This window comes from Sus scrofa, chromosome 11, assembly GCF_054392235.1.
Source record: "Sus scrofa isolate SSC_HxYL_T2T_F1_AM1 chromosome 11, Sscrofa_HxYL_maternal_Yorkshire_Landrace_v2.0, whole genome shotgun sequence".
In the NCBI taxonomy this organism is placed as follows: Eukaryota; Metazoa; Chordata; class Mammalia; order Artiodactyla; family Suidae; genus Sus; species Sus scrofa.
In genome coordinates this window covers 708896-733016 of record NC_139393.1, presented here as the reverse complement: position 1 = coordinate 733016, position 24121 = coordinate 708896, and the positions used below count along the sequence as shown (strand labels likewise).

Genomic DNA, 24121 nt, shown 5'->3' with positions numbered 1-24121 from the left:
CCACAGCCAGGGAGCCGCGAAGCCAGACCAGACCTCCAAAGCACTTTGAGAGATGCGAGAGAATCAGTGATGTACTGGACACAGCTCAGGAGAATCAAGCATCCCTTTTACGGTGTTCCTGCGGCTACGGAGGGATGTGGTGGCAGCGTCTCCAGGAAGGGCTCTTCTGTCCCAAGTGGGCTGTGGATGAAACGTTTTAAGCCGTCCCAGAAAAGGGGCAGGAAAGCTTGCACTCTGCCCTGCTCATGCCATCTCGACTTGAAATGCATAACAACACAAAAGGGTATTTTAATAGGGAACACTTACAAAGTGCTTGCTGGGAGTTCAAAGCTCTTGTAAAGACTGAAGCGCAAAACAACCCTGCAGCAGGTGTTACAATTAGCGCCATCTGACAGAACAAGGAAGAGGGTGACAGAGGCTGCTTCTCACCTAATGTTTACCATGCTCAGGTCACCCCAGTAAGAAATGAACTTGTAACAGCTCATTTAATCCTGATGGGCCGAGTGATTTTCCTATGATCATCCTTTTATAGGTGAGGGACACCTCCATGGGGGGGCATGGCAGAGGCAGCAGAGGGCAGCCCCCCGGCAATGGAGGAGGGAGCCTCAGTTCTCAGGCCCTGGGGGGACTCTTCCTGTGACCCATGGCCTAGGTGGGAGCCGAGGTGTCTCTCAGAGCCAGGCCCTCGGGCCTTACACCGTGGATGGCAGGCAGGGCAGAGGGTGCCCGTGCCTCAGTCCCTGGGCTTCCTGATGCCAGAGCAGAGCTGGGAGGCTTGGCTGTCAACAGCACAGAAGGAAGGAATGCAGGGCGGGATGGGGCAGGGCTGTGACCGGGCCCTGCGTGTCCTGGGGGCTGTCCCTGGTCTGTGTAGGGGCAGGCGGCCCAGAGCTGGGAGCACCTCCAACGCGGAAATGCTGTGGTGTTTTCTGAGAGACGCTGCCCACACGGGGGAAATGACAGGTGCTTTTTACAAAAGTGGCCTCGGTCCAGGCACCCCCCCCCCACTCCCTGAGCCTGGGGCTCAGCCAGGACACAGGCACGCAGGGGCCCTTTGAGGGGCTGGTGCTCCTGCCACGTGGGCAGTAGAGAAGGGCTGGCCTCTGGCAGCGCCCCTTATTCTCCAGGTCCTCACCCATGCTCCAGCCTGCGGTGCAGGGTCCCGTGCCATCCACGAGGCGCTTCTGCTGGGCACAGACATTGTGAGCGGGAGGGCGGACACAGGGGTGGCCAGCCTGTCCCTTGTCAGTGGCGGCACATTTTTACAAAAGGGCAGATCATGCAGATCAACTATTACAAAGTCCGAAAGTTTAAAAATGTCTTCCTTTGCAATTTCAGGATAATTTGAAATTAGAGAGGGCAGGTGATTTATTTCTGAGTCTATACTAACACACACTAACCTAGCAGTCAGGGTTAAAACTTGAGTGATTTCCAATGATTTGTATGTTGCCTATTATATCTTTGGCTTTTTTTTTTTTCTTTTTAGGGCTGCACCCTGTGCCAAGGCCACAGCAACACTGGATCCTTAACTCACTGAGTGAGGCCAGGGATCGAACCCTTGTCCTCACAGAGAGGAGGTCAGGTTGTTATCCTGCTAAGCCACACGCACACACGCGTCTGGGCTGTTTCGGTTTGATGGTGTTGGCAACGGATCTCTAGGTCACTCGAATCAGCTGTGTCAGTCCCCGAGGCTGCTGGGCGGCAGTTTGGATCCATGGAGCTGCGTCGAGGCCCAGGGGCCGTGGGGGGCCAGCATCGTTGGTGCCTTTTTATTACCCGAAGTGGGGGCTGACTGTCCTTCTGTCCTGGTGCAGGACTCGAGCTCCAAAAAGGGACAGGAGGCGCTCACCTCTGTGGAGGGCAGTGAGCACTTCTGAGAAGGTCCTACCCGCCGGGAAATGAGACGGCGTGGAGCAGCCCACGGCCCTCGCCCACGGTGAGGACTCAGCCCCTATAGCAGCATGCCCCTCCCTCAGTGACCTGGAGCCCTGTGGGGTCTCAGGGGTGACACCTTGGGGACCCTTGGCCTCTGTGGCAGAGGTGGCTCCCTCCTGAATGTTTGGGGCATGACAGGGTGGCCGTTCCTCCAGGCCCTGTGTGAACAACTGCTTGGGGACCCTGTGTCCCCGGCCCAGATACGGGAGTCCAGGGGTGGCTGAAGCTGCTTAAGCAGGGGCCGAGAGCCTCGACTTGATGCTGGCCGTCAGAAGAGGCTGGACACAGTTCTGTAGCCTGCCCTGGCCTGGCCCTGGGGCCAAGGAGCAGTACTTGGGGGGAGGGGGCCCCAGGAGCCCAGGACACTCTTCACCCCGGCTCTTCTCGGAGTATCCTCTTCCTAAAGTAGTTCTTCCCCGAGGCTTTTTGGCCAGAACCTCGAAGCCCCTTGACTAGTCTGACGCATGCTCCCCCTTCTTCCTGCCCCTTCCAGCACCTGCGTTTCACACTGGAAGGCTTGGGTCAAGTCCTGGCCCTCCCTGCAGGTGTCCTGAGGGTTGCAGCCCTGGAGTGCCACCTCCCCGGCCTTCAGTGCCCTCCCAGGCTGCCCCTAGGCTGGAACTTGGGGTCCGCAAAGCTTTGCATGTGCTGGTGGGGCCCCCGGCGTGACCATGTGCTCTCAGGGCTGGTCTGCATCCATGAGGCCGCGGGCATCACGAAACGTGTCTGGGTCACTGCTGTGCCACACGCGGGAGGCAGTGTGCGGGAGGCCGAGCAGCGTGTGCGTGACTCTTATAATCTAGGAGGTGGGACAGAACTGGACTAAAGTAGGGATCAGCGAAGGGCAGACAGCAGAGGATGTCGAGAGCGGGCTGGGGGGTGGAGCGAGCGGCCTCTGGGGTAGGTCCCAGGGGGTGACGAGAGGGTTGGCATCGATCCAGGTTTGTCTGCAGCTGAGAAGAGGTGCATTCATGAGGCAGCCAAGTGAGGAGAAGAACAAACCTCGGATCCCCTTCCCTGAAGGCGAGGGGCTCGAGATGTTTATGGCACAAAGCAGTCGGGGGGGGCGGGGGGGGGCTAGGTGTGGGGGAGGGGCCCGAGGGAGGAAAGGGGGAGGTGGTCCGTGTTCGGCACCGGCCCACTCTCAGGACCTGTGCAGAACTCTAGTCGTGTGTGGCCAGCCTGAAAACAGCAGGAGCCAACTCTAAGTTCCTAGGAAACCGCTCAGACCGCACTGCTATATTGACCGGCTGCGCGGTCTGGTGACACACATCACCCGGGCTCAGGGAAGCGTGGAGGGGGTGCAGTCAGAGGGGAAAAGCAGCCACAGCAGGGGGACCAGGACAGCGGGACACAGGCGGAGGGGTTTCCAACAAGCTGGTCCCTCATCTGCTGCTCTGGAGACGCACTCAGGGATCTCCGTTAGGGTTCCAGCCTCTGCTAACCCTGCGGGGCATGGCAGAGTCCCCTCTGCTGCTTCTCTGTCCTCCGGGAGGTCACCAGTGCCTCGAAGGGACCAAGGTCCCTGGGCTTCCTATGAGAGATCACAGTGATGGACTGGGGGGGGGGCACTCTGTGCTTGGGCTGCACCTGTTACCCCCTGAAGCCAGGGGCCCCAGGTGATGCTTTTGGGGGCATTTGGCTCAGACCACAAGGGCTCGATGGACAGACGCAGTGATGGGAACACAGGCTGATTCTCAACCTATGTAACTTTATTCCCCAGCTGGCTGCCCCAAAGGGTCACAGGCAGGAATCAGCACAGTTCAAGGGGAATCTGGGTGTTCCCTGGGAGCCGCCCTAAGGCCTGTAGTCACTCCCGGCCGGCAGGCCCCCAGACGCCCACCCCTTCCGTCCGCAGAGAGCAGAGGCGCCTGGCCTGTCCCTGTGACTCAGCGTCTTGCCACGCTGGGCCACCTGCCAGCTGCCACCTGGAGGAGCAGGGCCAGCTCCCACTCCAGGTCGTCTGCCCTCCGAGCCAGGCAGGCTCTCCTGGCCTCCAGTGCTAGGGCCTGGTCGCTCCTCAGGGCCCAGGGCCCCAGGCTCTCTCCTGCCTCTGCCAGGTCCTGCCTGTCCTCCTGCCACAGCCAGCGGGAAAAGGACACAGATGAGGAAGACGGCCCCACTGCCCTGGGCCCACCCAGTGACAGTCCCCCCAACCAGCGTCCCAACGCCTGCGCAGGGACTGGCCCCACGTGTCACAAACACAGACACCGTGTCCCTGAGTTTATGGTGCCGCATTCGTTCCTGCACAACAACTAATTATTTCATCACACAATCGTCACGGTTAATAACTTGGAACAATTAGTGAGGAATTAAATCTTTTACAGCCCCTCTGCTCATCCTGTGTGTTCCTTCCTTAATACCAGGGATATTTACACACCGTCTCTGTGAGCACAGAGGCTTCCCGCCTCTTCATTCTCACAAATCGCTCTCATCTGAGCCCCGTCCCTCCACCCTGCAGCCGAGATGCTGGCTCAGCAAGGTCTCCGGGGAGGGTCTGGGTGAGCTGGGGGTGCGGTAGGGCTCCTTGGGAGGGGACACGACGACCTGCACCCGGGTCCCCCGGGGGGAGGACCCAGTGTGGGGGTTCAGGGGCCTTGGGGGCCAGAGGAAGACACGGCTCTGTGCGTTTCGTGGCTGTCGCGTGGCCCGTCGGACCTCGTCTACACCCAAGATAAATCCTGTCGACTTGTCTGGGGGCCCAGGGGCCCTTTCTGGTGGTGTTTGACTTGAGAGGTCAGTGTGACCAAGGAGAATGGATTTTCCAGACCCCTTTCCCCCAAGGCGCAGGCACACACTCTGTTCTCGTGGAACCGTCTGTGTTCCGGGAGCATCTGGGCTCCCAGGTGTGAAGAGGGATTTCCTGGTGAACGGGCTCTCCCGGAGCTGGAACCCGCTCTTGGAAGCCTGGTGGCAGGGGGCACCTGCCCCCCCCTCAAGGGCACTGCCATCTCCAGCACCTCAGCAAGGCCGGCACTAGGGTGACACGAAGGAGGCACTGGGCTTGGGTGCAAAAGTCAAAGGAGCACCAAAAACTCAGGTCCAGAGAAAGAGTATTTTAACGAAGTGCTAAAAACCAAGCTCAGACTGAGGCCCACCAGTCGGACACCTGCTTTAGTGAACAGTTTCATCGAGCTTTGTGCAGACACAGCTTTTACTTCTACCCCCTGCCTGTGTGGCCTCCAACCTCCCTGTGTCTACGCCGCCAGAGACCTGAGCTGGGATGGGAGCGGTGTAGACGGGACGCTTGTTCCAGGACCCTGGGCTATTAGGCTGCCTCTAAAGAAGCTGTTTCCAGTGTCCCCTTTTCATGTCCCTCCCGGTCTTGCCATCAGTTTCCTCAGAGGCCCAAGGAGACCCACAGGCTTCATGGCTCAGCCTTCGGTTTGCCAAACCCAACAGGCAAAACCAGACTGTGGTTCGCAGGCCTTGTGGTCAGAGCTGGTCATGTGGTTCCCACCCCCTTCTATGGAGGGGCTGTGACTCTGTGGACCCCACCCCGTGAGACCCAGCTATCTGTGGACGCCTCAGGAGCTGAGATGACGGTCTTGCGGCCTTACCACGGGCAGAGGTTGGCTTGGCTTCTCCTCCTCTTTCTGGAGCGCTAAGGCTTGAGCAGTGAGCTGGAAGAACTCCTCGTTCAGCGCATCCAAACTGTCTTCCACCTGCCGTGTCTTCCTCTAGAAACAAGCGACAGATGGTCGTTGTTACTTTCACTTTTATTCTCGTGTCATTAAAAGTCCATCGGGCACCGGCCCTGTGACAGCGGCATCAGTGACGGACACACAGGGGTCCAGTCAGGTCTGCCCTCGAAGAACGCGGCCCCTGAAGAAAAGTAAAGCCAGGCCTACCATCCAGTCGCGTGAAGGTTATTGTGGAGGGAAGTACAGGAGCTACAGGAGCGAAAAGCAGGACCACTAAGCCAGGCGGGTGTGGTCAGGGAGCGCTCTCCGGAAGGGGAGAGGCATCTCAGCTGAATCTTAACAACAAATAGGAATTAACTGGGTGGACAATGGGAGAAGGCCCTGTGAGGCCAGGGGAACAGCATGTGTGGAAACACGGAGATACAAGAGAGCACAGGGAACATTCATCCACCTCTCAGTTCATCCATCCATCCATCCATCCCTCCCTCCATCCATCCTTCCATCCATGCATCTTCCCATCCATCCATCCCCCCATCCATCCCTCCATCCATCCTCCCATCCATCCTTCCACCCACCCACCCACCCATCCATGCATCTTCCCATCCCTCCACCCACCCATCCATCCATCCATTCATCCACCCATCCATCCATCCCTCCTCCCATCCCTCCATCCACCCTTCCATCCATCCATCCACCCATTCATCCATCCATCCTCCCATCCATCCTTCCACCCACCCACCCACCCATCTCTCCATCCATCCACCCATCCATCCACCCATCCATCCATCCATCCCTTCATCCATCTATCCTCCCATCCATCCATCCATCTTCCCATCCACCCATCCTTCCATCCATCCATTCACCCATCCATCCATCCATCCCTCCATCCATCCACCCATTCATCCATCCATCCTCCCATCCATCCTTCCACCCACCCACCCACCCATCTCTCCATCCATCCACCCATCCATCCACCCATCCATCCATCCATCCCTTCATCCATCTATCCTCCCATCCATCCATCCATCTTCCCATCCACCCATCCTTCCATCCATCCATTCACCCATCCATCCATCCATCCCTCCATCCATCCACCCATCCATCCATCTTCCCATCCACCCATCCTTCCATCCATCCATCCATCCATCCATTCACCCATCCATCCATCCATCCCTCCATCCATCCACCCATTCATCCATCCATCCTCCCATCCATCCTTCCACCCACCCATCCATCCATTCACCCGTCCATCCATCCATCCATCCATCCATCCTCCCATCCATGCATCCAGGCACTCACCCATCCACTCATACAGAAAGATTTATTGGAGTTCCTGTTGTGGTGCAGTGGAAACCAGTCTGTGGGTTGGGGATCTGGTGTTGCCACGAGCTGTGGTGTAGGTCACAGACATGACTTGGGTCCCACGGTGCTGTGGCTGTGGGGTACGCTGGGAGGTGTAGCTCCAATTCGACCTGAAGCCTGGGAACTTCCATATGCCACGGGTGTGGACCTAAAAAGCAAATAAATAAATAAATAAACAAATATTTATCGAGCACCCACTATGTGTCAAGCCAGTGCTTGGTTCTGGGACTCCATTAGTGAATTTCCAAGGCAATCAAGTCTATAAGGAATGGCAGACACAGAACAAGGCAACATTAGTGACGAGTGAGGGGACCTCCCGAGGAGATGTTCAGGTCGCTGTGGGATGGCATCAAGCCTCAGTGTGGTGGCAGATGGAATCTGTCTTGAAAAGCGGGATGTGGTGCTGGAGATTTAGAGGTGGGGGGGCTGGGGACTGCAGGTCGCGAAGGGCCTCTTGGCTCCTATGGCAGAGACGTTTCAGATGAAGAACTGCTTGTCTCGGCCGCTCTTATAGACAGAGATGATCGAGTGGTAACGTTTGGGTCACGAGATGGAAAAGGGTGTTGCTGAGGGAACGGACTCGGTCAAACTCTTTCAAGAGCCGACTCAGTCATCCTTCCACCTGGCTGCTTTTCTAGCGGCTGCACGTGACGGGGAAGACGAAGCCACGTGCTAAGGGTCACGAAGTGGAAAGATGGAAGCACGCGTCCCCAGGGCTGCAGGCACAGTGGTGCCGGGGGGTTTGCTTTAAGCCTGGACCACTGAAGCTCCCTGTGGGGCATTCTGCGGGGTACCACCACCACATCCCATGCAGTGTGCTTGGCGGTCGGGCAAAGACCACCTCTGGCTCCACACAAGAGATGCCAGAAAAAACAGCAATGCAAATGTGGAGCTGCATTAGAATGGCTGTCTTGCGACATGGAGGCGGGGGACGCAAGTCAAGGGCAGGACAGCTGAAGGCGTGGGCACAGGTGCTCCTCCTCGGAGGCTGAGGAGTCAACCCCTCTTTGGGCAGATGGGGAGGCTCCAGGGCTTTCATGGAGGAAACCGTGTCAAGACTGGATGGGAAGTGGCTGACCCTTTTCTGAACTTGAATTAAAAACCTGCACCCGCCCTGAGCATGTGAGCCAGCAGGCTTCTTGCTCTGGGCTGAGGCGGGAACAGGCCTGGAGGGAGAAACTGGAACTGTGGGGGTGCCTCGCCCCATGGGAGGCCAGAGCTGCGACGTGGCCCTGTGACTAACAGGCCTGGAGGTGGCGGGTGTGCGAGCAGAGATGACCTCAGCTGTGCCCAGAGGGGCCTGCACCGAGGACAGCTCATGAAGGCGCCAGCAGACATGACAGGCAACCCAAGAGGCAGGGGACAGTGTGTGACCTTCATGGAAGGTCACGGCAGCAGGAGAGACAGAGGAAGATGAGCCCTGGGGCAAGGACAGGACCTGTGGAGAAGAGACCCACAGAAGTGAAGAAGTGCCAAGGGGGAGGAACGAGCCGGGTCATCTAGAGACAGCGCAAGGGGCTCCGTGGAAGCGCAGCGAGGTCACCTGGAACGCGGCACTGCGGTGCCAGCGGATGGGAAGCATGAGGGGAAGCGGAGAGACGGGAGTGGGCACCCAGCACTGCCTGGCAGGAGTTCCCGTCGTGGCACAGCGGAAACGAATCCAACTAGGAACTATGACGTTGCAGGTTTGATCCCTGGCCTCAGTTTGTGGGTTAAGGATCCGGTGTTGCCATGAGCTATGGCGTAGGTCGCAGACACAGCTCGGATCCTGTGTTGCTGTGGCTGTGGTGTAGGCCGGCGGCTGTAGCTCTGATGTGACCCCTAGCCTGGGAACCTCTACGTGCCGTGAGTTTGGCCCTAAAAAGCAAAAAAAAGGTACTGCCTGGCAGTGTCCACTCAGACGGCGCCTCGTCACACGGATATTTCAGCAGGTGTCTGTGCTGTGTGTGTGTGTGTGTGTGTGTGTGTGTGTTTCTCACTGGACGGGGAGAACCCTGTTTGGCTCCCGCCGGGTCCCTGAGGAGCCGAGCTCCCCTTCCTCTTCTGCTTCTCGGTGAGGCTGGGCCCCGGTTGCAGGAGGAGGAGCACAAGGTCTGCATGAGGACAGGATGGGACTGGAAACGGCCCTGGGCCGTTACCTCCCTCTGAGGCTCCCTCTCCATGTGTGCAGGCTGATTGAGGGGAAGGTCTGTGTCAAGGTGTGTGTGCATGTGTGTGATTATGTGCATATGTGAGTGTGTGATCGTGTAGACGTGTGCGCACACGTGTGAGTGTGTGCACGTGAGTGTGCACGTGTGATCGTGTAGACGTGTGCGCACACGTGTGAGTGTGTGCACGTGTGAGTGTATGTGTGCACATGTGTGTTCTCTGGGACGGCGACCAGCACAGGGCCCCACTCACAGGACGCTCAGTAAACAGCTCGCCTTTATCTGCTCCACTTGGGCACCGTGACGAGAAAACTCACCACGTCAGTCCGTGTGAGTGGTGGATAAAAGGGTTGCCAGGCATTCTGGACACCCGAGGGTCCCACGTCAGGCAGCTTCACGTGTCCCGGGCTGTCACCCGCATGAAGAGGGAAGTGGAAGCAACACTCCTCCCGTAGAAAGAGTCTCCCAGCCTGTCCCCCACCCCCACCCCGCACAGGAGGGAAAAGTGCTGGAGCAACAGACACCCCAAGGGGCAGTGTCACTTGTGAGTGGGCAAAAACAGGGGTTTCCGAGGCTGCCCTGTCAGAAGGCGGCTTCACAGGTTTGCTTCACAGTTCTGCTCCCTTTCAGATCAGATCTGCCTTCGTGTCTTTTTTTGCGTGTGTCTGTTTTTAGGGCTGCACCCACGGCATATGGAGGTTCCCAGGCTAGGGGTCGAATCGGAGCTGTAGCTGCCGGCCTACACCACAGCCACAGCCACGCGGGATCCGAGCCGTGTCTGTGACCTACACCACAGCTCAAGGCAACGCCAGATCCTTAACCCACGGAGCAAAGCCAGGGATCGAACCTGCAATCTCATGGTTCCTAGTAGGATTCGTTTCTGCTGCGCCATGACGGGAACTCCTCACTTTTGTTTTTCTAACTGTAAACAGTGACCCTGTTTGGTGCCGCGTATGAATAAAGTGCACCGCTGCCATATAAACAAGCACACCGACACCCCCCTAACCTGCTGAGGCCCCAGGGCTTTGCCTGCACCCCTGTGCCACGGTCTTGGGTGCTGCCCTCTCACTGGGAGTGGGCATTTTTCTCACGGGGGATGCTGGGCCATTAGGCGGGAGCAGTCACCCTGAGCCATCCTGAGCCTGGGCCTCCACAGCCCTTTTGTGCTTCTCCCCCAGCCACCGGGAGGACCCGTCTGGGCTGAACCGCAGGCCAGGAGGAGGAGGAGGGACTCCAGCGGAGAGCTGCCCACTGCAGAGCCCCAGCAAGCCCAGTCTAGGGCAGGGACCCAGCCAAGGGCCACAACTGCTGGGGCCCCCAGACCACCGGCAGCAAACGCTCCTGCTCTGCTGCAGAGGTTCCCAGCGCCGAAAGCTCCCTGAGGAGCAGCCTTTGTTCTTCATCAGGGCTTCTCATCACCTCCCCCAAGCTGGCCTCACTCCCCGGCTCTGCTGTGCCCCCTTCTCTTTTTAAGAATAAGCAAATGTTCCCACGGGCAATTCTCTATCCTCATCTTTCCCTTTAAAGACACGCACAGTTCTCTTTAACATCATTTTTATACCTGCTTTAATATTTCCTGATAGGTCTCTACCATAATTAAGACAACTCCTATTACTGGAAATTTAGGTCATTTACTTTTATGTTATAAAAATTGCAATGAACATATTTCTTAGTGTTTACCTGTATTTAAAAATTAGTTCCCTTTAGAGAAACTCTTAGAATTGGGGACCCTAGGTCAAATGGAATGAATATTTCAGAGGCTTTTTTGGGGGCCGCATTTGCAGCACATGGAAGATCCTGGGTCAGGGGTCGAATCTGAGCCAGAGCTGTGGCCATGCTGGGTCCTTAATCACTGTGCCACAGCAGGAGCTCCTTTGGAGGCATTTGATACAAATTGCCAGATTACTTTCCAAAAAGGTTTAAATTTTGTACCCTTCAACCAGTGGCATATGCATATGGGAGTGTTTATTCCTTTATTCCTCGGTTACCTAGTACGTAAGTCAAATGTTTCAGGTAGATAAAAGAGGGCATCTAGTTTAACATTTTTCTGATTCTTTGAACATTTTTTGCTGTTGCTGCTATTTTACAGCCGCACCCGTGGCATATGGAGGTTCCCGGGCTAGAGGTCAAATTGGAGCTGCAGCTGCCGGCCTACACCACAGCCACAGCAGTGCGGGATCCGAGCTGAGACTTCAACCTACACCACAGCTCACGGCAACACCGGATCCTCAACCCACTGAGGGAGGCCAGGGATCGAACCCGCAACCTCGTGGATCCTAGTTGGGTTCATTAACCGTGCTGAGCCATGACAGGAACTCCCGAACGTTTTTATATAATTTACTTTTTGTGTTTCCTTTCTCTTAGGGCCACTTACACATTTTTTTTTTCTAAAAGATTAAAAACATCTACTTCTGGTAAAATTTTGACCTAGAGGTTTTGTATTATTATGTGGCCATACCTACTGTTGCTTTCCTTTTTTTTTTTTTAATTCTTTTAAACCTTCACAGGCTCCCACCTCCTGCCCTTGTGAATACTGTAGAAGTCAATGACACTTGTTGACTGAAAGATTTTTTTTTATGGGCCGCACCTGCAGCATATGGAAGTTCCTGGGCTAGGGGTCAAATTGGAACTTCAGCTGCGGGCCTACACCAGAGCTCATGGAAATGCTGGATCCTTAACCCACTGAGTGGGGCCAGGGATTGAACCCACAACCTCAGGAGTACTAGTCAGGTTCATTACTGCTGAGCCACAATGGGAACTCCATTGCTTTTTTTTTGGCTCCCTCATAGCATGCAATCTCCAGATCCTTAACCCTCTCAGCCAACAGTGAAATCCTCTCCAATCCCAATTTCTTTCTTTCTTTTTTTGTCTTTTTGTCTTTCTAGGGCTGCACCCACAGCACATGGAGGTTCCCAGGCTAGGGGCTGAATCAGAGCTGTAGCTGCCGGCCTATACCACAGCCACAGCAACTCGGGATCCGAGCTGCATCTGTGACCTACACCACAGCTCACAGCAACGCTGGATCCTTAACCCACTGCGCAAGGCCAGGGATCGAACCCGCATCCTCATGGATGCTAGTTGGGTTCGTTAACCACCAAGCCACGATGGGAATTCCTCCAATCCTAATTTCTAGTTCCACAAAACATCCTTCCCAGTCATTTTTCTCCAATCCTGTGTTTGATTTCTGTCCCCCAGGGCCGCACACGGTGTGTAGGTAAGAGGCTGGCAGGAGCAGTGGCCTCCCCACACCAGCCAGATGTGCCCCAGGCTGGCCACCAAGCCGGCTCTTACCTGGAGCTCAGGAAAGGCTCTGTGCCTCTGCGCGAGGCCTGGGTGCTGGGCGTCTCCTCCTTTGACGTCACCCCGGGATTGCTGTCCAGGTCCTGGGTGCTGTAGGGGGCTGGGGAGAAGGAGGACAAGAGGCACCTTTCAGGCCCTGCCGCCCAGTGAGGCACCCTCTCAACTAGAACCAGAGGACACCGGCTGCTGTCAACCTCCCCTGGGTGTCCAGGAGCAGAGATGAGAGCTTAAAGTGATGGAGAGTCTGACAAACCCTGAGGCTTCCCTGCCAGAGGGAACCTCTCAGGGACAGGAGCAGAACTTGCTGCCCGGCAAACGCCAGCTCGGCCTGTCGATTACTTTGAGCTGAAGGCGACGGGGACCCAAGATGAGCTCTCTGCCTTCCCTTGTTTGCCTGAAAACAGGACTTGGGTTCGGAAGATGCCTCCCTCCCTTCTCTGCCAGGAAGGTCGGGAGTACCCTGACCAGCCCAGAGGTGGCACCAGAGGAATTTACATAGAAGCCTGCTAACACTTGATCCAGGACCACTACCCGCTCACGTATTTACCACCCCAGAAGCTCAAAGCCCTTTCCTGTCTCATCACTTCTCTAAAAATGTATTGTCCTCTGAGTTCCCATGTGGCTCAGTGGGTGGACAACCTGACACAGTGTCTGTGAGGATGAAGGTTTGATCCCTGGCCTTGCTCAGTGGGTTAAGGATCTGGCACTGCCACGAGCTGTGGTGTAGGCCTCAGGGGAGCTCCGATTCGACCCCTCGTCTGGGACATTCCATGTGCTGCAGGTGCAGCAATGCAGCGCCCTGTGGCGAAGATGCTGTATGAGCCCTGTTCTAACCAGCCCTCTGGCTGCCCAGTGCTGAGGCCTGCTGTTTGCGCTTCTCTTGCCGCCCACATGCGGGACCTAAGATGGGCACAGGAGAGGGTGCTCCTCCTGCGGGCCCGTGACTGCCCTCTGCCCTCACCCTTTCAGGCCTGGCAGGGGCACTGCCTCACCCCACGTGGCTGACTGGACTGCACACCCCACATGACATTCTCAACTGTTCCTTCTAGAACGTGCCCGCTGCTTCCTGCCGGGACCCTGGTCAGTACATGCCGTACTCCTCAGAATCCCCTGCCCCCGCCCCCCAATGCCAGCTCTCAGCCTCCACACCTTGAAATGAGACGCTGCCGGTGTCCAGGGAGCCTCTGGGCCTCAGGGACTGTTCTCAGTTCCTGAGTCAAACCTGCGCGCTCTCACCGCCACCTTTGTGGGTGCGGTTCTCCTCCAGGAAGACCTGTCCCCGACAGCTATGCCAGCAGGACCCAACGTTATCTTAAAGCCTATCTTGCCTTTCCTGATCCTTACAGACTTCTTTAAATCTCTAGCATCTTTATTAGAATCATTGGTTCTCCCTGATTGCAGCTCTGCATCAAAGGCTGCAGGAAACATCTGCTGAGTGACTATCCTCAGGTTGCAGCTCATGCAGCTGGCTGGAAGGTGTTTGCTCCAGACCCCAAGTTCAAGCGGAGTCCAGTCTGCAATCCAGTCTTCAGTTCCTAACTTGCCTTGTCTTTGTGCAGTTCCGCTTTCCCCAGCCCCTGACCCTCCAAGGGCCCCGGGGCCCTGTGACCTTAGCAAGAGTCGAGATTCTTCTCCCCTTTCCTGCAGGAGACTTGAACTCTCTGGTAAGCTTTCCGGGTACCTTAGATGAGGAAGGCCTGCAGGGGTTTGGTGGAGGGATGAGCCGGGAGGGCCGTGCAGGGAGGGCTCTGAGATTCAGTCTCTCGGGCTGAAATCCCAGCTCTGTCCTGGAGCATGACCTCTCTGAGCTTCCGCACCGTTAATAATGCTCCCACCTCCCAGGGTTGTTGTGAGGGTTAAATCAGATAGCAGATACCAGGAAACACAAGCCATCGGGGACGGTGACCCCAGACCGCCAGTAAAAGGGGGTAAGGGAAGGACAGACCATGTATCTTAGCAGATGGAGAGAGATCACATCAACACACACAACCACAGAGGCTGTGTGGCTCTACCCCCAGAGAGACGGGGTCAGAGGAAGGAGGTCAGGAGGAGGCAGGTGGCAATGGCAGTCTGAGGTCAGCGGAGGGAATGTGGCCTCATTCCCATGGGTGGGAACAAACAGCCCCAGTGAATGACTCAGATTCTGATCAAGCCCTCAAACCAGCAACCCCCTGGCAAACTAGGGTGGCCACCACCTGGGGTTACCACCGGCCTGGAGCCCCGAAACCTTGGCCCTGAATTTCGAGTGGGTTGAGGCTCTTCAGGTTCTGCTTATGAGGAATAAGAACCCGGGTGCCAGGGAGCTGGGGGGCCCATGGGCGCCCCACCTGGTGCTGTGGTGCTTCCCCTGGGAGGGCGGAGGCCGGGGCTGTGGGGGCGCGTCACTCGCCAGCTGAGGGTCTTGATGACAGGCGGAGAGAGGCGGCTCAGCCGGCTGACCAGAGGCCTTGGAAGAACAGACAGTCCTGTAACTTTGCTCCAGTTCTGGGCCCGGCAAAGAACAGCAAGGGACCTGGATGCATGTGCGGGCCGAGCTTGGGACCCCATCTCCCAGCAGCCTGGCACCGCCTGCCTGGTCGCAGGGGCCCAAGAACCTGCCCAGGGGCAGTTAAGACCTGCGGTGGGTGCCGGTCTCCCCTGTCTATGCCCCCAGCCCCCTGGGGACACAGGCTGCCACGATGGATTCTGTGCTGCTGCTCTGGGGGTGCCTGCCTGAGCGGAGTCCTTCCCTTAGACGAGGCTGTGGCCATTGTCTCGGACCAACGTTTGGGAGGAGGTTAGGAGCTTGAAGGCGCAGGGGCTGATCTCTGGGCACAGCAGTGCACCCTGGTTCTGACCTTGGTGCGGGGCGCCTGCAGAGCCTAAGGCCCAGGAGTGCGTGAGTGTGCGCGTGCCCGTGTGGGGGGTGCATGTGCAGCGTGTGTGTGTGCTGTGCATACATGCGTGTGAGCGTGCCCGTGCTTCTGAGTCCCCACAGGGTCAGGCTGGCGGGTTGGGGGTGCTCACCTGTCTACTGGCCCCGGCTGGTGGCTCTTGTGTTTGGGAAAGTGCGGCCGCCAGGCCCGCGAGGGCTTGCTCGAGCTCTGGCTGCCGCCCCGGGGCAGGGGCGCGGAAGGTGCCGCCTGGGGAGGAACAGGAATGGCCACCGACAGTTCGCCGCACCGGCATCGACCACAAGCCCCAAAGGTGCCGCGCCCTGCCTGCCGCGAGGCTGCCGCGCCCCTGCCTCCTTCGTGTCTCGCTTTCCCGCTCACCCAGGACCGGCCACGCGCTCGGTCCGCGGGCGGGCGGTCCGGGGCCTTGAGGAGCGGGCCCTGCTGCCCTGTGTCTGGACGGGCTCTCCCTTCGCTGCATCTCATCCTCTGTCTTACTGTTTCTAACTCAGAAACCGGTAGAGATTTGCCCTTCGCCCATTCACGCCTCTCACGGGTGTGGTTGGACCGAGAGCCGCACAGCTCAGCTCCCCACCTCAGGGCGCGGCCGGGGGACACGCACGCCTGGGGCCGCGCACGCGCACGCCGTGGGGGTGAGCGTGGGGCCCGCGCACGCCCGGGGTGGGGGGAGGGGCCGCGCACGCCGTGGGGGGCCGCGCACGCCGTGGGAGGGGCCGCGCACCCCCGGGGGTGGGGGCTGGGCAGTGAGGTTGTCTGAGTTGCCGCCCACAGTGAGTTTCCTGGGTTGTAGGATAATCTATCCAAAGTGTTAACAGTTTTTTCTCTGTGATTTGCTAACGCATCATCACATATTTTTTTTGGAAAATTGCCCCCCACTAAGGACAAACAGAACCCACGGCCTTTAGTTTGCAGTAGCATTCAGCCTCCTGACTGGGCTCGCTCGGTGCCCAGGACCGAGAGGCTTCCAGCCTAGTCTCAGGCAAACCTCAGGGGAGAGCAGCTTCTTTGTCCTTTTCCTTCTCGTGATCACTTGGCCGGATATTCTAGCCCAGAAGTGTACAACGGAGAAGTTGAGGAAGGAATGGTTTGGGGAAGTTCCAGGAAGGCTCTCCCCATCATTGCTGGGTCCCCAGGGTTCACAGGCCACACACTCACACACACGCACACGCACACACATGCATGCATCTGCCAGGAAGGGTTTCTGGCATCTCTGACTCCCCTTCCCCAGGGCTGGGACCTGGAGGCCAGTGAGGACTGAGGGTTATGGAAAAAGTGACCCAAGAGCCTGGAGCTCAGCCCCACAGCCCTTTCTGGGGAGTGACCTTCACTGAGGAGCAGTCTGCCCCCCACCCCCATAAGGGCCAGAGAACTTCATGGAGGGGCTGCGACTGGGCTGGGAGCTGCAGTCGGGTGCTGACGGGCAGGCTGTGAGGTCTAGTGGGCACATCCCTTTGTGCCGTTAGCTAGAGGTGGTGGGAGCGTGAAAGGGATTCGTGCAGCAGAGATCTGGCTCTGGGCTGGCCCTGCGCTGTGTGTGAAGGTGGGAGGGTCCTTAACTTCTTTAGGCCTCAGTTTCCTTTTCTATGCAATGGGGAGGCGATAAAAGCAGGTTCTCTGTGACAATTGAATGCGTTGAAGGAGGCAACGCGTGTCCAGTGATTACACAGCACCACGGGCTGCAGAGAGCAGTGCCTGGAGAAGCAGGGGTCCCAGGGCCCCCTCGGTCCCAGGGAGCTGGGGCACAGGAGGCCCAGGGCGTGTGCAGGTCTCCTCCCAGTCTGGTTACGGCACCAGGTGAAATGCTCTAGGCAGTGTGCAGTGCTAGTGTGGCTTATCACGGCTTTTCATCTGCTGGCACGGCCCACACCTGCATACCTGCCTCTCACCTGGAGGCTGCTGCCAGGGCTCCCTGGGAGAAGCTGCAGTGAGGCTGCCCTGCGAGGCCTCACTCTGACCAGCGTGGGTCCGGGCAGTGGCTCTGGCTCCGGTCTCTGGGTCCCCAACCCTGCCCAGGCCTGGCTGCTTGGTCGTGCTGAGGCCCTGCAGGAGGTCCTGGAAGAACCAGGGCTGTCACCCTCCCGGACATGAAAGTCCTTCTCCACTTAGGCATTTTCCAGAAGGAAGGGTGGTGGCTGTTGCCTGGGAGGGGAGACAGTGGGCTTGGCCCTCTGGGGATGAGGCTGACCTGGAGCCCCTGGAGCTGCTGGCTGGCACTCCTGTAGAAGGCCAGCGCGTCGCTTCTGTGCTTGCTCAGCTGGGCTGCCATGTGCAGGCTCTGGTCCTCGAGCTTGTCATAAAGGGTGCGAACACTGAAGTCCTCCAGGGTCTTGGCCAGGAGGGCCTTCCCTGCAGGAAGAAGCCTTGGAATGTGGGATGAGGGGCCCTGGCTCAGGGGACGGGCTCAGCAGTTTCCCTCCCGTGGGGCTTTGCAAGCAGGATGCAGGGGCAGGGGCATAGGAGAGTGGAGGCCTGCCTGCAGGAGGAAGCACGCTCAGGGGGTCGGGGGGAAAGGCTGGGGTCAGGCTGGGTGGCCCCAGGGAGAGGGAGACCTTCAAAGCCGGAGGTGGCAATGGCTGCAGAGAGCCCCTGCTCAGGGTGGGTATCATGAGGGACCCTGCGGCCCCCACCTGTCCCAGGCTTGGTGTCACACCAGAGTTGGGCGGTAGGCACTGTCTCCTCACTTTGCTGAGGGTGGGTCTCCCCATCCTCGACAACCTGCCAGCCATCTGCGCAGGCTCCAGGCTGTGTGACTGTGTCACCCAGGCCTCTTTCCTCTACCTGGATTCACCTGTCACCAAGTTCCCCAAACTGGCCCATGCATCCCCGTGAAGCTCACGCCCTGGCTGCCTGCTGTTCTGTGACTCCTGTCCGGTTGGCTGACAGCTCCTCTCAATGACCACAGCACCTTGTGCTGTGCTGGGCAGATGGCTGGTGCCAGGAAGCACTTGTTGGACCAAGGTGGTGCCTTCAGGTGGTGACCCAGGCTGGCTCCAGGGGAGCAAATCATGGGCCCACCAGTCTGGGGTTCTCTCACATCCTGCAGGAGTGCCCCTCGGCCACGGGCCTCAACCCCTTGACCCTGTCCCCCTCAAAGCCACCCTGCTCTGCTAGAAGGATGTGCCTTTCCCCTCTGGGGTCGTCTGGAAGGAAGAAGGAGGGAAGGTGGTGTGAGGTCCCCGCTCTGGTCTGGGGTGTTGCCAGGACCGGAAGCCTGAAGCACAGCGGCTGTCCACGCCCTTTCCCAAGCCTGGTGGGTGCACAGGGGAAGGGAAGCCCCATTCACACTGGAAGAGCCATGGGGGATTCTCATTCTGAGCCAGGATACACGTGGGCCCGCCCCAAGCAGGCCAGTGTTGCTGCCTTCCGCTGTCTGTGTCCACAGTGGGGTCTGTCCCCCCAGCTTCCCAGCTGGCATGCGGGGGTGGGGGTGGGGTGGATTTTCAGAAGACGGGGCTGGACCTCCCGCTCCAACGAGCCCCTCCTCTCCACCTGCCCTGTCATGCCCGATGGGAACAGTCCTCTGTCCACCCCGCCCCCGTGGGCGCTCCCTGCTCCCTGCCCTGGCTGAGTGGAGGCTGCAGCCAGGGCTGAGCATGTGGGCCCCAGTCTGCATTTGGTGTGGCCCTCCCTGGTCCATGGTCCCCGCTCAGCACAGCCCAGACACACCACCGTGGGGGTCGACCCTAGTCTTTCCTCTGCCCGCACCAGGCGGGCGCTGTCCTCACTGTCCAGAGCCCTCACCGGGACAGCAGTGACTGGCCTGCAAGCCCGCCAAGGGTGCTCAGGAGCAGTGGAACCGGCCTGGCGCGGCCCCGCCTGGCGACCCAGCTTTGGGGTGGGTGCGGTCTGAGGAGGCCTGTGGTCAGGTCACCCAGCAGCAGGCCCCAGGGCTGCTCAGATGCCACGCTTCCCTGCCTCCTGGGCCCTGCGCAGTCAGCGCACTTCCTGGGGCCCAGCACCTCCGTGGGTGAGCACCATGGGGGCCATGTCTAAGCTGTGTGAGTCCAGGTCAGCAAGGCCCTGCGGCATCCCTTCGTCTGACCCAGGCACTGAAGGGTCTGAGCTGCAAAGAGCCCCCTTCACCCCCTCTGCACACCCTTCCTGTTCAAGGCGGGGATGGGGGAGGCGCAGGGCCCCCTGTCCTCCTGAGCTACAGGTGTGAACAGGCACTGACAGGCAGGTGAGTGGTCCTGTTTGGGGGGTCCTGTGGGGGACCCCCGTGGGGCAGTGCTCATCCCTGCCCTGCCGGAGCCAGGGGCCCTGGGAGCCCCGGACCAGCTCAGGGAGAGCCCCAGAACGCTTGTCTCTCTGGAGCCTCATTACTTGGGGGCACTGGGCAAGCCACTCACCTGTCCTCGAGCCTAGTCTCTATCTATAAGATGGGGACAGTGCAAGCCCTGAAAATGCCCCGTTGTAGGTTCTGTGGTGAGGCTGAGATGGACAGCATGCAGTGTCATAAACCGAACTATACGAATACGAGCTTGTCCCCAGAGTGTGCACCTGGGGTGCAGCTGGGGGGCAAGGACAGGTGTGGCGGGGGTGGGGTGGGGTGGGGAGGGGAGAAGGAGGGCAGGTGCAGGGGTGCTGTACACCAGCGTGGTACCTGTGCCCAGGGCAGCGGCTTTCCCTGTGCAACTGGCTCCTTCCTCAGAGCCCCAGGGACCAGGGTTTTCAGAGAGCAGAGAGCTGCCAAGAAGATCTGCCTCAGTGTGTAGACGGGTGGGTGGCCCAGGGCTCCCGAGCACCCGCAGCAAACACCACAGGAGTCCACAGGCACCGGGGCTGGGAGAGGTGTGAGGGGTGGCGGTGGGGTGGAACTAACCTGTCCCCCAGGGCCACATCCCCGGTGGGCATGTGAGGCTCCCCAAGGCCCCTCCACTGAGGCCTCCACGCCCTTGCTGGGCGGGCCTGGGCCTGCGAGGAGGGTCTCAGCAAGAGGCCCAGGCCTGTCAGAAGCACAGTGGTCATGCCGACAGCCAGCAGCACCCCTGAAAGGTAGGGAGGGGGCAGAGTCCTGTGCCAGCTCTCAGAACCCCTGGGGCCTGGGGAGCAGGTGCCATTGTGCATTTGCCTCAGTGGCCTCCATCTCCTCCCGCCGCCTCAGGGTTTTAACTCCTCACAGCCCCTGTGAAACAGCCGTCATCCAGCCTTGGGGCTTAACCATGTGAGAGGTCTGGCTGGGGCTCCACGACCCTGCACCTCCCAGCCTCCTGGGAGCCAGGTGCTCCGCCCTCCTCTGCCCAGGAGGCTTGGGTCCCAGCCGCTCCCATCACCTCCTCCCTGCCCACCTGGGAGGGCTCTGGCTCCTGAAGGCAAGGAGGGAACAAGACAGGACCAGGGAGGAGGCCGGAACAGGCATCCCTGGGACCCTACAGCTCTACCCTGGGCCCCGTTCACTTTGGAGGGACCCGGTCACAGGGGCAGGGACCACGACCACTGGGGCAGGGACCCCGTTCTCTAAGGCAGGGACCCTGTTCTCTGGGGCAGCGACCCTGTTCTTTAGGGAAGGGACCCCAGTCTCTGGGCAGGGATCCCATTCTGTAGGGCAGACCCCAGAACTGGGGGGCACAGGGCAGCAGCGAGGGTGAGACGGGCGACCCCAGGGAAGGAAACTCAATTTTCTTTGCCTGGCACGTGAAGCCCCAGTTCAAGGACAGCCTGTGCTTGTCCCCATCTGTGGCCTTCGGGGATGTGCCTGGGGCCTGCTGTGCTCAGCCCTCCCGTGCTTCTCCACGTCCCTGCCCCTCTGGCCCATGGTCTGTACCTGAGATGGCTGCCCAATCTGGGCCCAGGTCGGGCAGGCGGTGCCTGAGGACCCCGTGCCTGGCGAGCTGATCGGGGGAGGAGGGCTGCACAGGAGCCTGGCCTGGCTCACAGGCCGCCCCCCTCGCCTTCACCAGCACCACGGCCATGCTCTCGGGCTGCCCGTTGTCGCGAAACACGTACGTGCCCGGATCTAGAAACTGGTGAGCAAACCTGGGGACGAAGGGCTGCAATTCAGGGAGAGTGTGGGCTGCCTGTGCACACGCCTGGCCTCCCCCCGCCCCTGGCTTGGTCGGCAGCCCCCACCCTCTCCGTGTCCTCCTGCTCCCCTTCCATGAAGAGGCTGGCCCCAGGCAGCCGGGCGGTGGTCACCTGGAGAAGGTGAGCCCCGTCTCCCGCACCAGGTGGCCGAGTCTCCTGAAGGCCCCGAAGTCCCAACGGGGGTTGCTGTTGAAGAGGTGCTGCTTCTGGTACACAGGGTAGTGACTGGCCGAGCGATCTGGGGAGCGAGCGGGGCTGGCCTGGCGTCTGAGGCTTCCCTGGCCCCATCCCTGGGCAGCCCTGGCCTGTCCTCAGGAGACATGTTTCCAGGAAAATGATGCTCTGAGCTTGCATATGCGTGGTTTTATATCGGGGTGAGACCCTCTCCCCTCGGCTACGAAGAGAGACGCCCCTTTGGGGTGAGCACAGGCTGATGCGGGCACTCTCGGGGTGGGGCCCATTCACCTCCGTGCCCCTGGCAGGCAGCCACGCAGGCGTGCAGCAGGCACTCAGTGCACGCTTGGGAATAGATGAGGCTGCTGGCAGAAACACAGGCGGCCTGGCCTGGCTGTTCCTGGTGCCAAGGCCTTTCCCTGCACAGGTGTTGGCTCTTCTTCCTGAGACCTGTCTCCTGCACCCCAGGTGTCTTCCCAGGCCCGGTGGGTTTATGGGAGCACTGGGCCTGGAAGCGTCCAACCTGGAGGTCATTTTCTCTCTCAGACCTCATGGTCCTGGCCCTGCTTCATGGGGAGGAACTCGGGCAGCGATGTGACACATGAGACCAAACGCTACCCGGGCAGAGAGACCAAAGCCTGAGGGGCACCTGGGTCTTGGCACCTCCATCATGTTGCTGTGTGTGGGCATCCCCTATACTGATTTGTTCTGGTTTGAAAGCAATCAGTAAGACAGCTTACACTGTAAGCTCTCTGCCGTGTTTTCTCTCCTCAAAATCCATTCCTTAAAAAGCCCTGGAGGTCCCACTGTGGCTCAGTGCTAACAAACTCTGACAAGTGTCCATAGGACGCAGATTTGATCCATGGCCTCACTCAATGGGTTAAGGATCTGGTGTTGCCTTTGCTGTGAGCTGCAGTGTTGGTCACAGATGCAGCTTGAATCTGGTGTGCCTGTGGCTGTGGTGTAGGCTGGCAGCTGCAGCTCCAAATCCACCCTTAGCCTGGGAATGTCCATATGCCATGGGCGTGGCCCTAAAAAGAAAAAAAAAAAAAAAAAAAAAGGCCTGTTCCTAGGGGCGGGGGGTGGGGGCTCCTGGGGAGGCAGGCTTCAGCTTATTGTGGGGAACACAGTCCTTTATAAATCAAGGTGCCCGAGATGGAGGTTCTGGGCGAGGTTAGGGTCCGGCCCTGGCACAGAGCAGCCCTGCAGAGGGTCTGGAACCCAGGGCACAGGTCACCTTGGTGAGCTCGGGCTCTTCCTAAGGTGCAGGGGCCTGACAACCCCACCTGGAGCAGGGCATCAACGCCACGATGCGGAAGCGAGGCTCACGGCAAAGTGAGCAGTCAGGCACAAGCAAAGGGACAGCACAGGCCATGCGACTCGCTACTTCGCGTCTGGTCTGTGTGAGGTCACTGGACAGGGGGATAGGGGAAGGACCAGAGGGTCAGGGCGAGACTCACTGTGGCGCAGAATGTGAAGCTGGAAAAGAATCACGTCCCCCTCCTCCAGGCAGACCATGGGGTTTGGAATGTGGGGGTGGATGCTGGGCTCCTGGGGGGCAGGGTGCTCAGGGCCTGTAGTCCAGGGACACCTTTGCTGCCATGGGCGGGATGCAGGTGGCCCTGGGAGCATCTGGGCAGGAAAGCTGGAGGCTCCGGGCCTGTCTGGGGAGCCACAGACCGACCTGGGGCCCACCTGCATAGCCTGCCTTCCAGCGACAGTCCCAGGCCTCCCGGGGCCTCACCTACCCAAAGGCTGTCCCCCTACAGGAACTTCTGTGATCCCTGCGGGACTCCTGTCCCCTAACGCCCGAGACGGAGCGGACAGGTTTCTGAGGGGCCAGGGTGGGCCCGAAGGTCCTAGGGCCCCCCTTCCTGGCAGGTGCAGCCAAGCCCTCACCCCACCCTCTCTGGGCAAGCCTGGACTCATCGCCCCTCCCTGCTCACCAAGAAGGAGGGAGCCGAGCATGTCTGCGCTGGAGATGATGACGCCAAGGAGGCCGTGGGGGCCACACTGGACCAGGTGGACCCGGGCGCTACCCTGGGAGAACCTGTCTGGGCCCAGCGTGCTTGCCAGTTCCTGAGAAGCAAGCACAGCATTGGTTCCAGCTGAGAACTGGAGACCCAAGCTCCAGGGTGCTGGGGACGGAGGCATGTGGGGATGACAGACAGAAGCCCAGGTGGACCCCTCGGCACAGCTCCCCGTGAGGCTGCTCGGCGACGCCCACCCCCAGCCTCCCCAGGGACATGTGTCCATCCTTGCTGGATATGCCCAGGTGGCCTCCCGAACCCCAGGCCCTTCCTTGTGTTCAGACAACACCCTGACTCATCTCTGACCCCTGTACTGGGCCACGATTTGCCTTTATCCTCTCCACCTCCAAAGTCCTACTTATAAACAGCTTAGAAAGCTCTGTCACTGCCATCTGCTATCCAGGCTCAGGCCACAGGGCCCTCTTGCCGTGTCGGTGGCAAGCAGACACAGCTGCCTAGACAAACACCCGAGTGAGCCAGACCTGTGTTTCTAGGCCCTGGTCCTCTGTCCCCACCTCGATGAAGCATCGAGGCCCTGAAGACAGCCACGGCCACACTGTGAGGTCAGGAAATGGCCCTGCCCTGTGGCCACAGGTCTGGGCTGGGACAAG

At 59.3% G+C, this 24121-nt stretch overlaps 1 protein-coding gene across 1 annotated transcript; it reads right to left on the bottom strand.

Moving 5' to 3' along the window:
• Nucleotides 1-3626: 3626 nt before the first annotated feature.
• Nucleotides 3627-23252, bottom strand: LOC110255765 (uncharacterized). The gene is made up of 12 exons (XM_021065385.2): nucleotides 22941-23252; nucleotides 21418-21544; nucleotides 21047-21258; nucleotides 20105-20270; nucleotides 19886-19968; nucleotides 17468-17628; nucleotides 17169-17334; nucleotides 15395-15510; nucleotides 14716-14834; nucleotides 12380-12488; nucleotides 5496-5615; nucleotides 3627-4010 (listed from the first exon to the last, which is right to left on the bottom strand). Exons 1-12 carry the CDS (start codon nucleotides 23179-23181, stop codon nucleotides 3825-3827), a joined length of 1806 nt encoding a protein of 601 aa, XP_020921044.2. The 5' UTR covers nucleotides 23182-23252; the 3' UTR covers nucleotides 3627-3824.
• Between the last annotated feature and the right edge of the window lie 869 nt (nucleotides 23253-24121).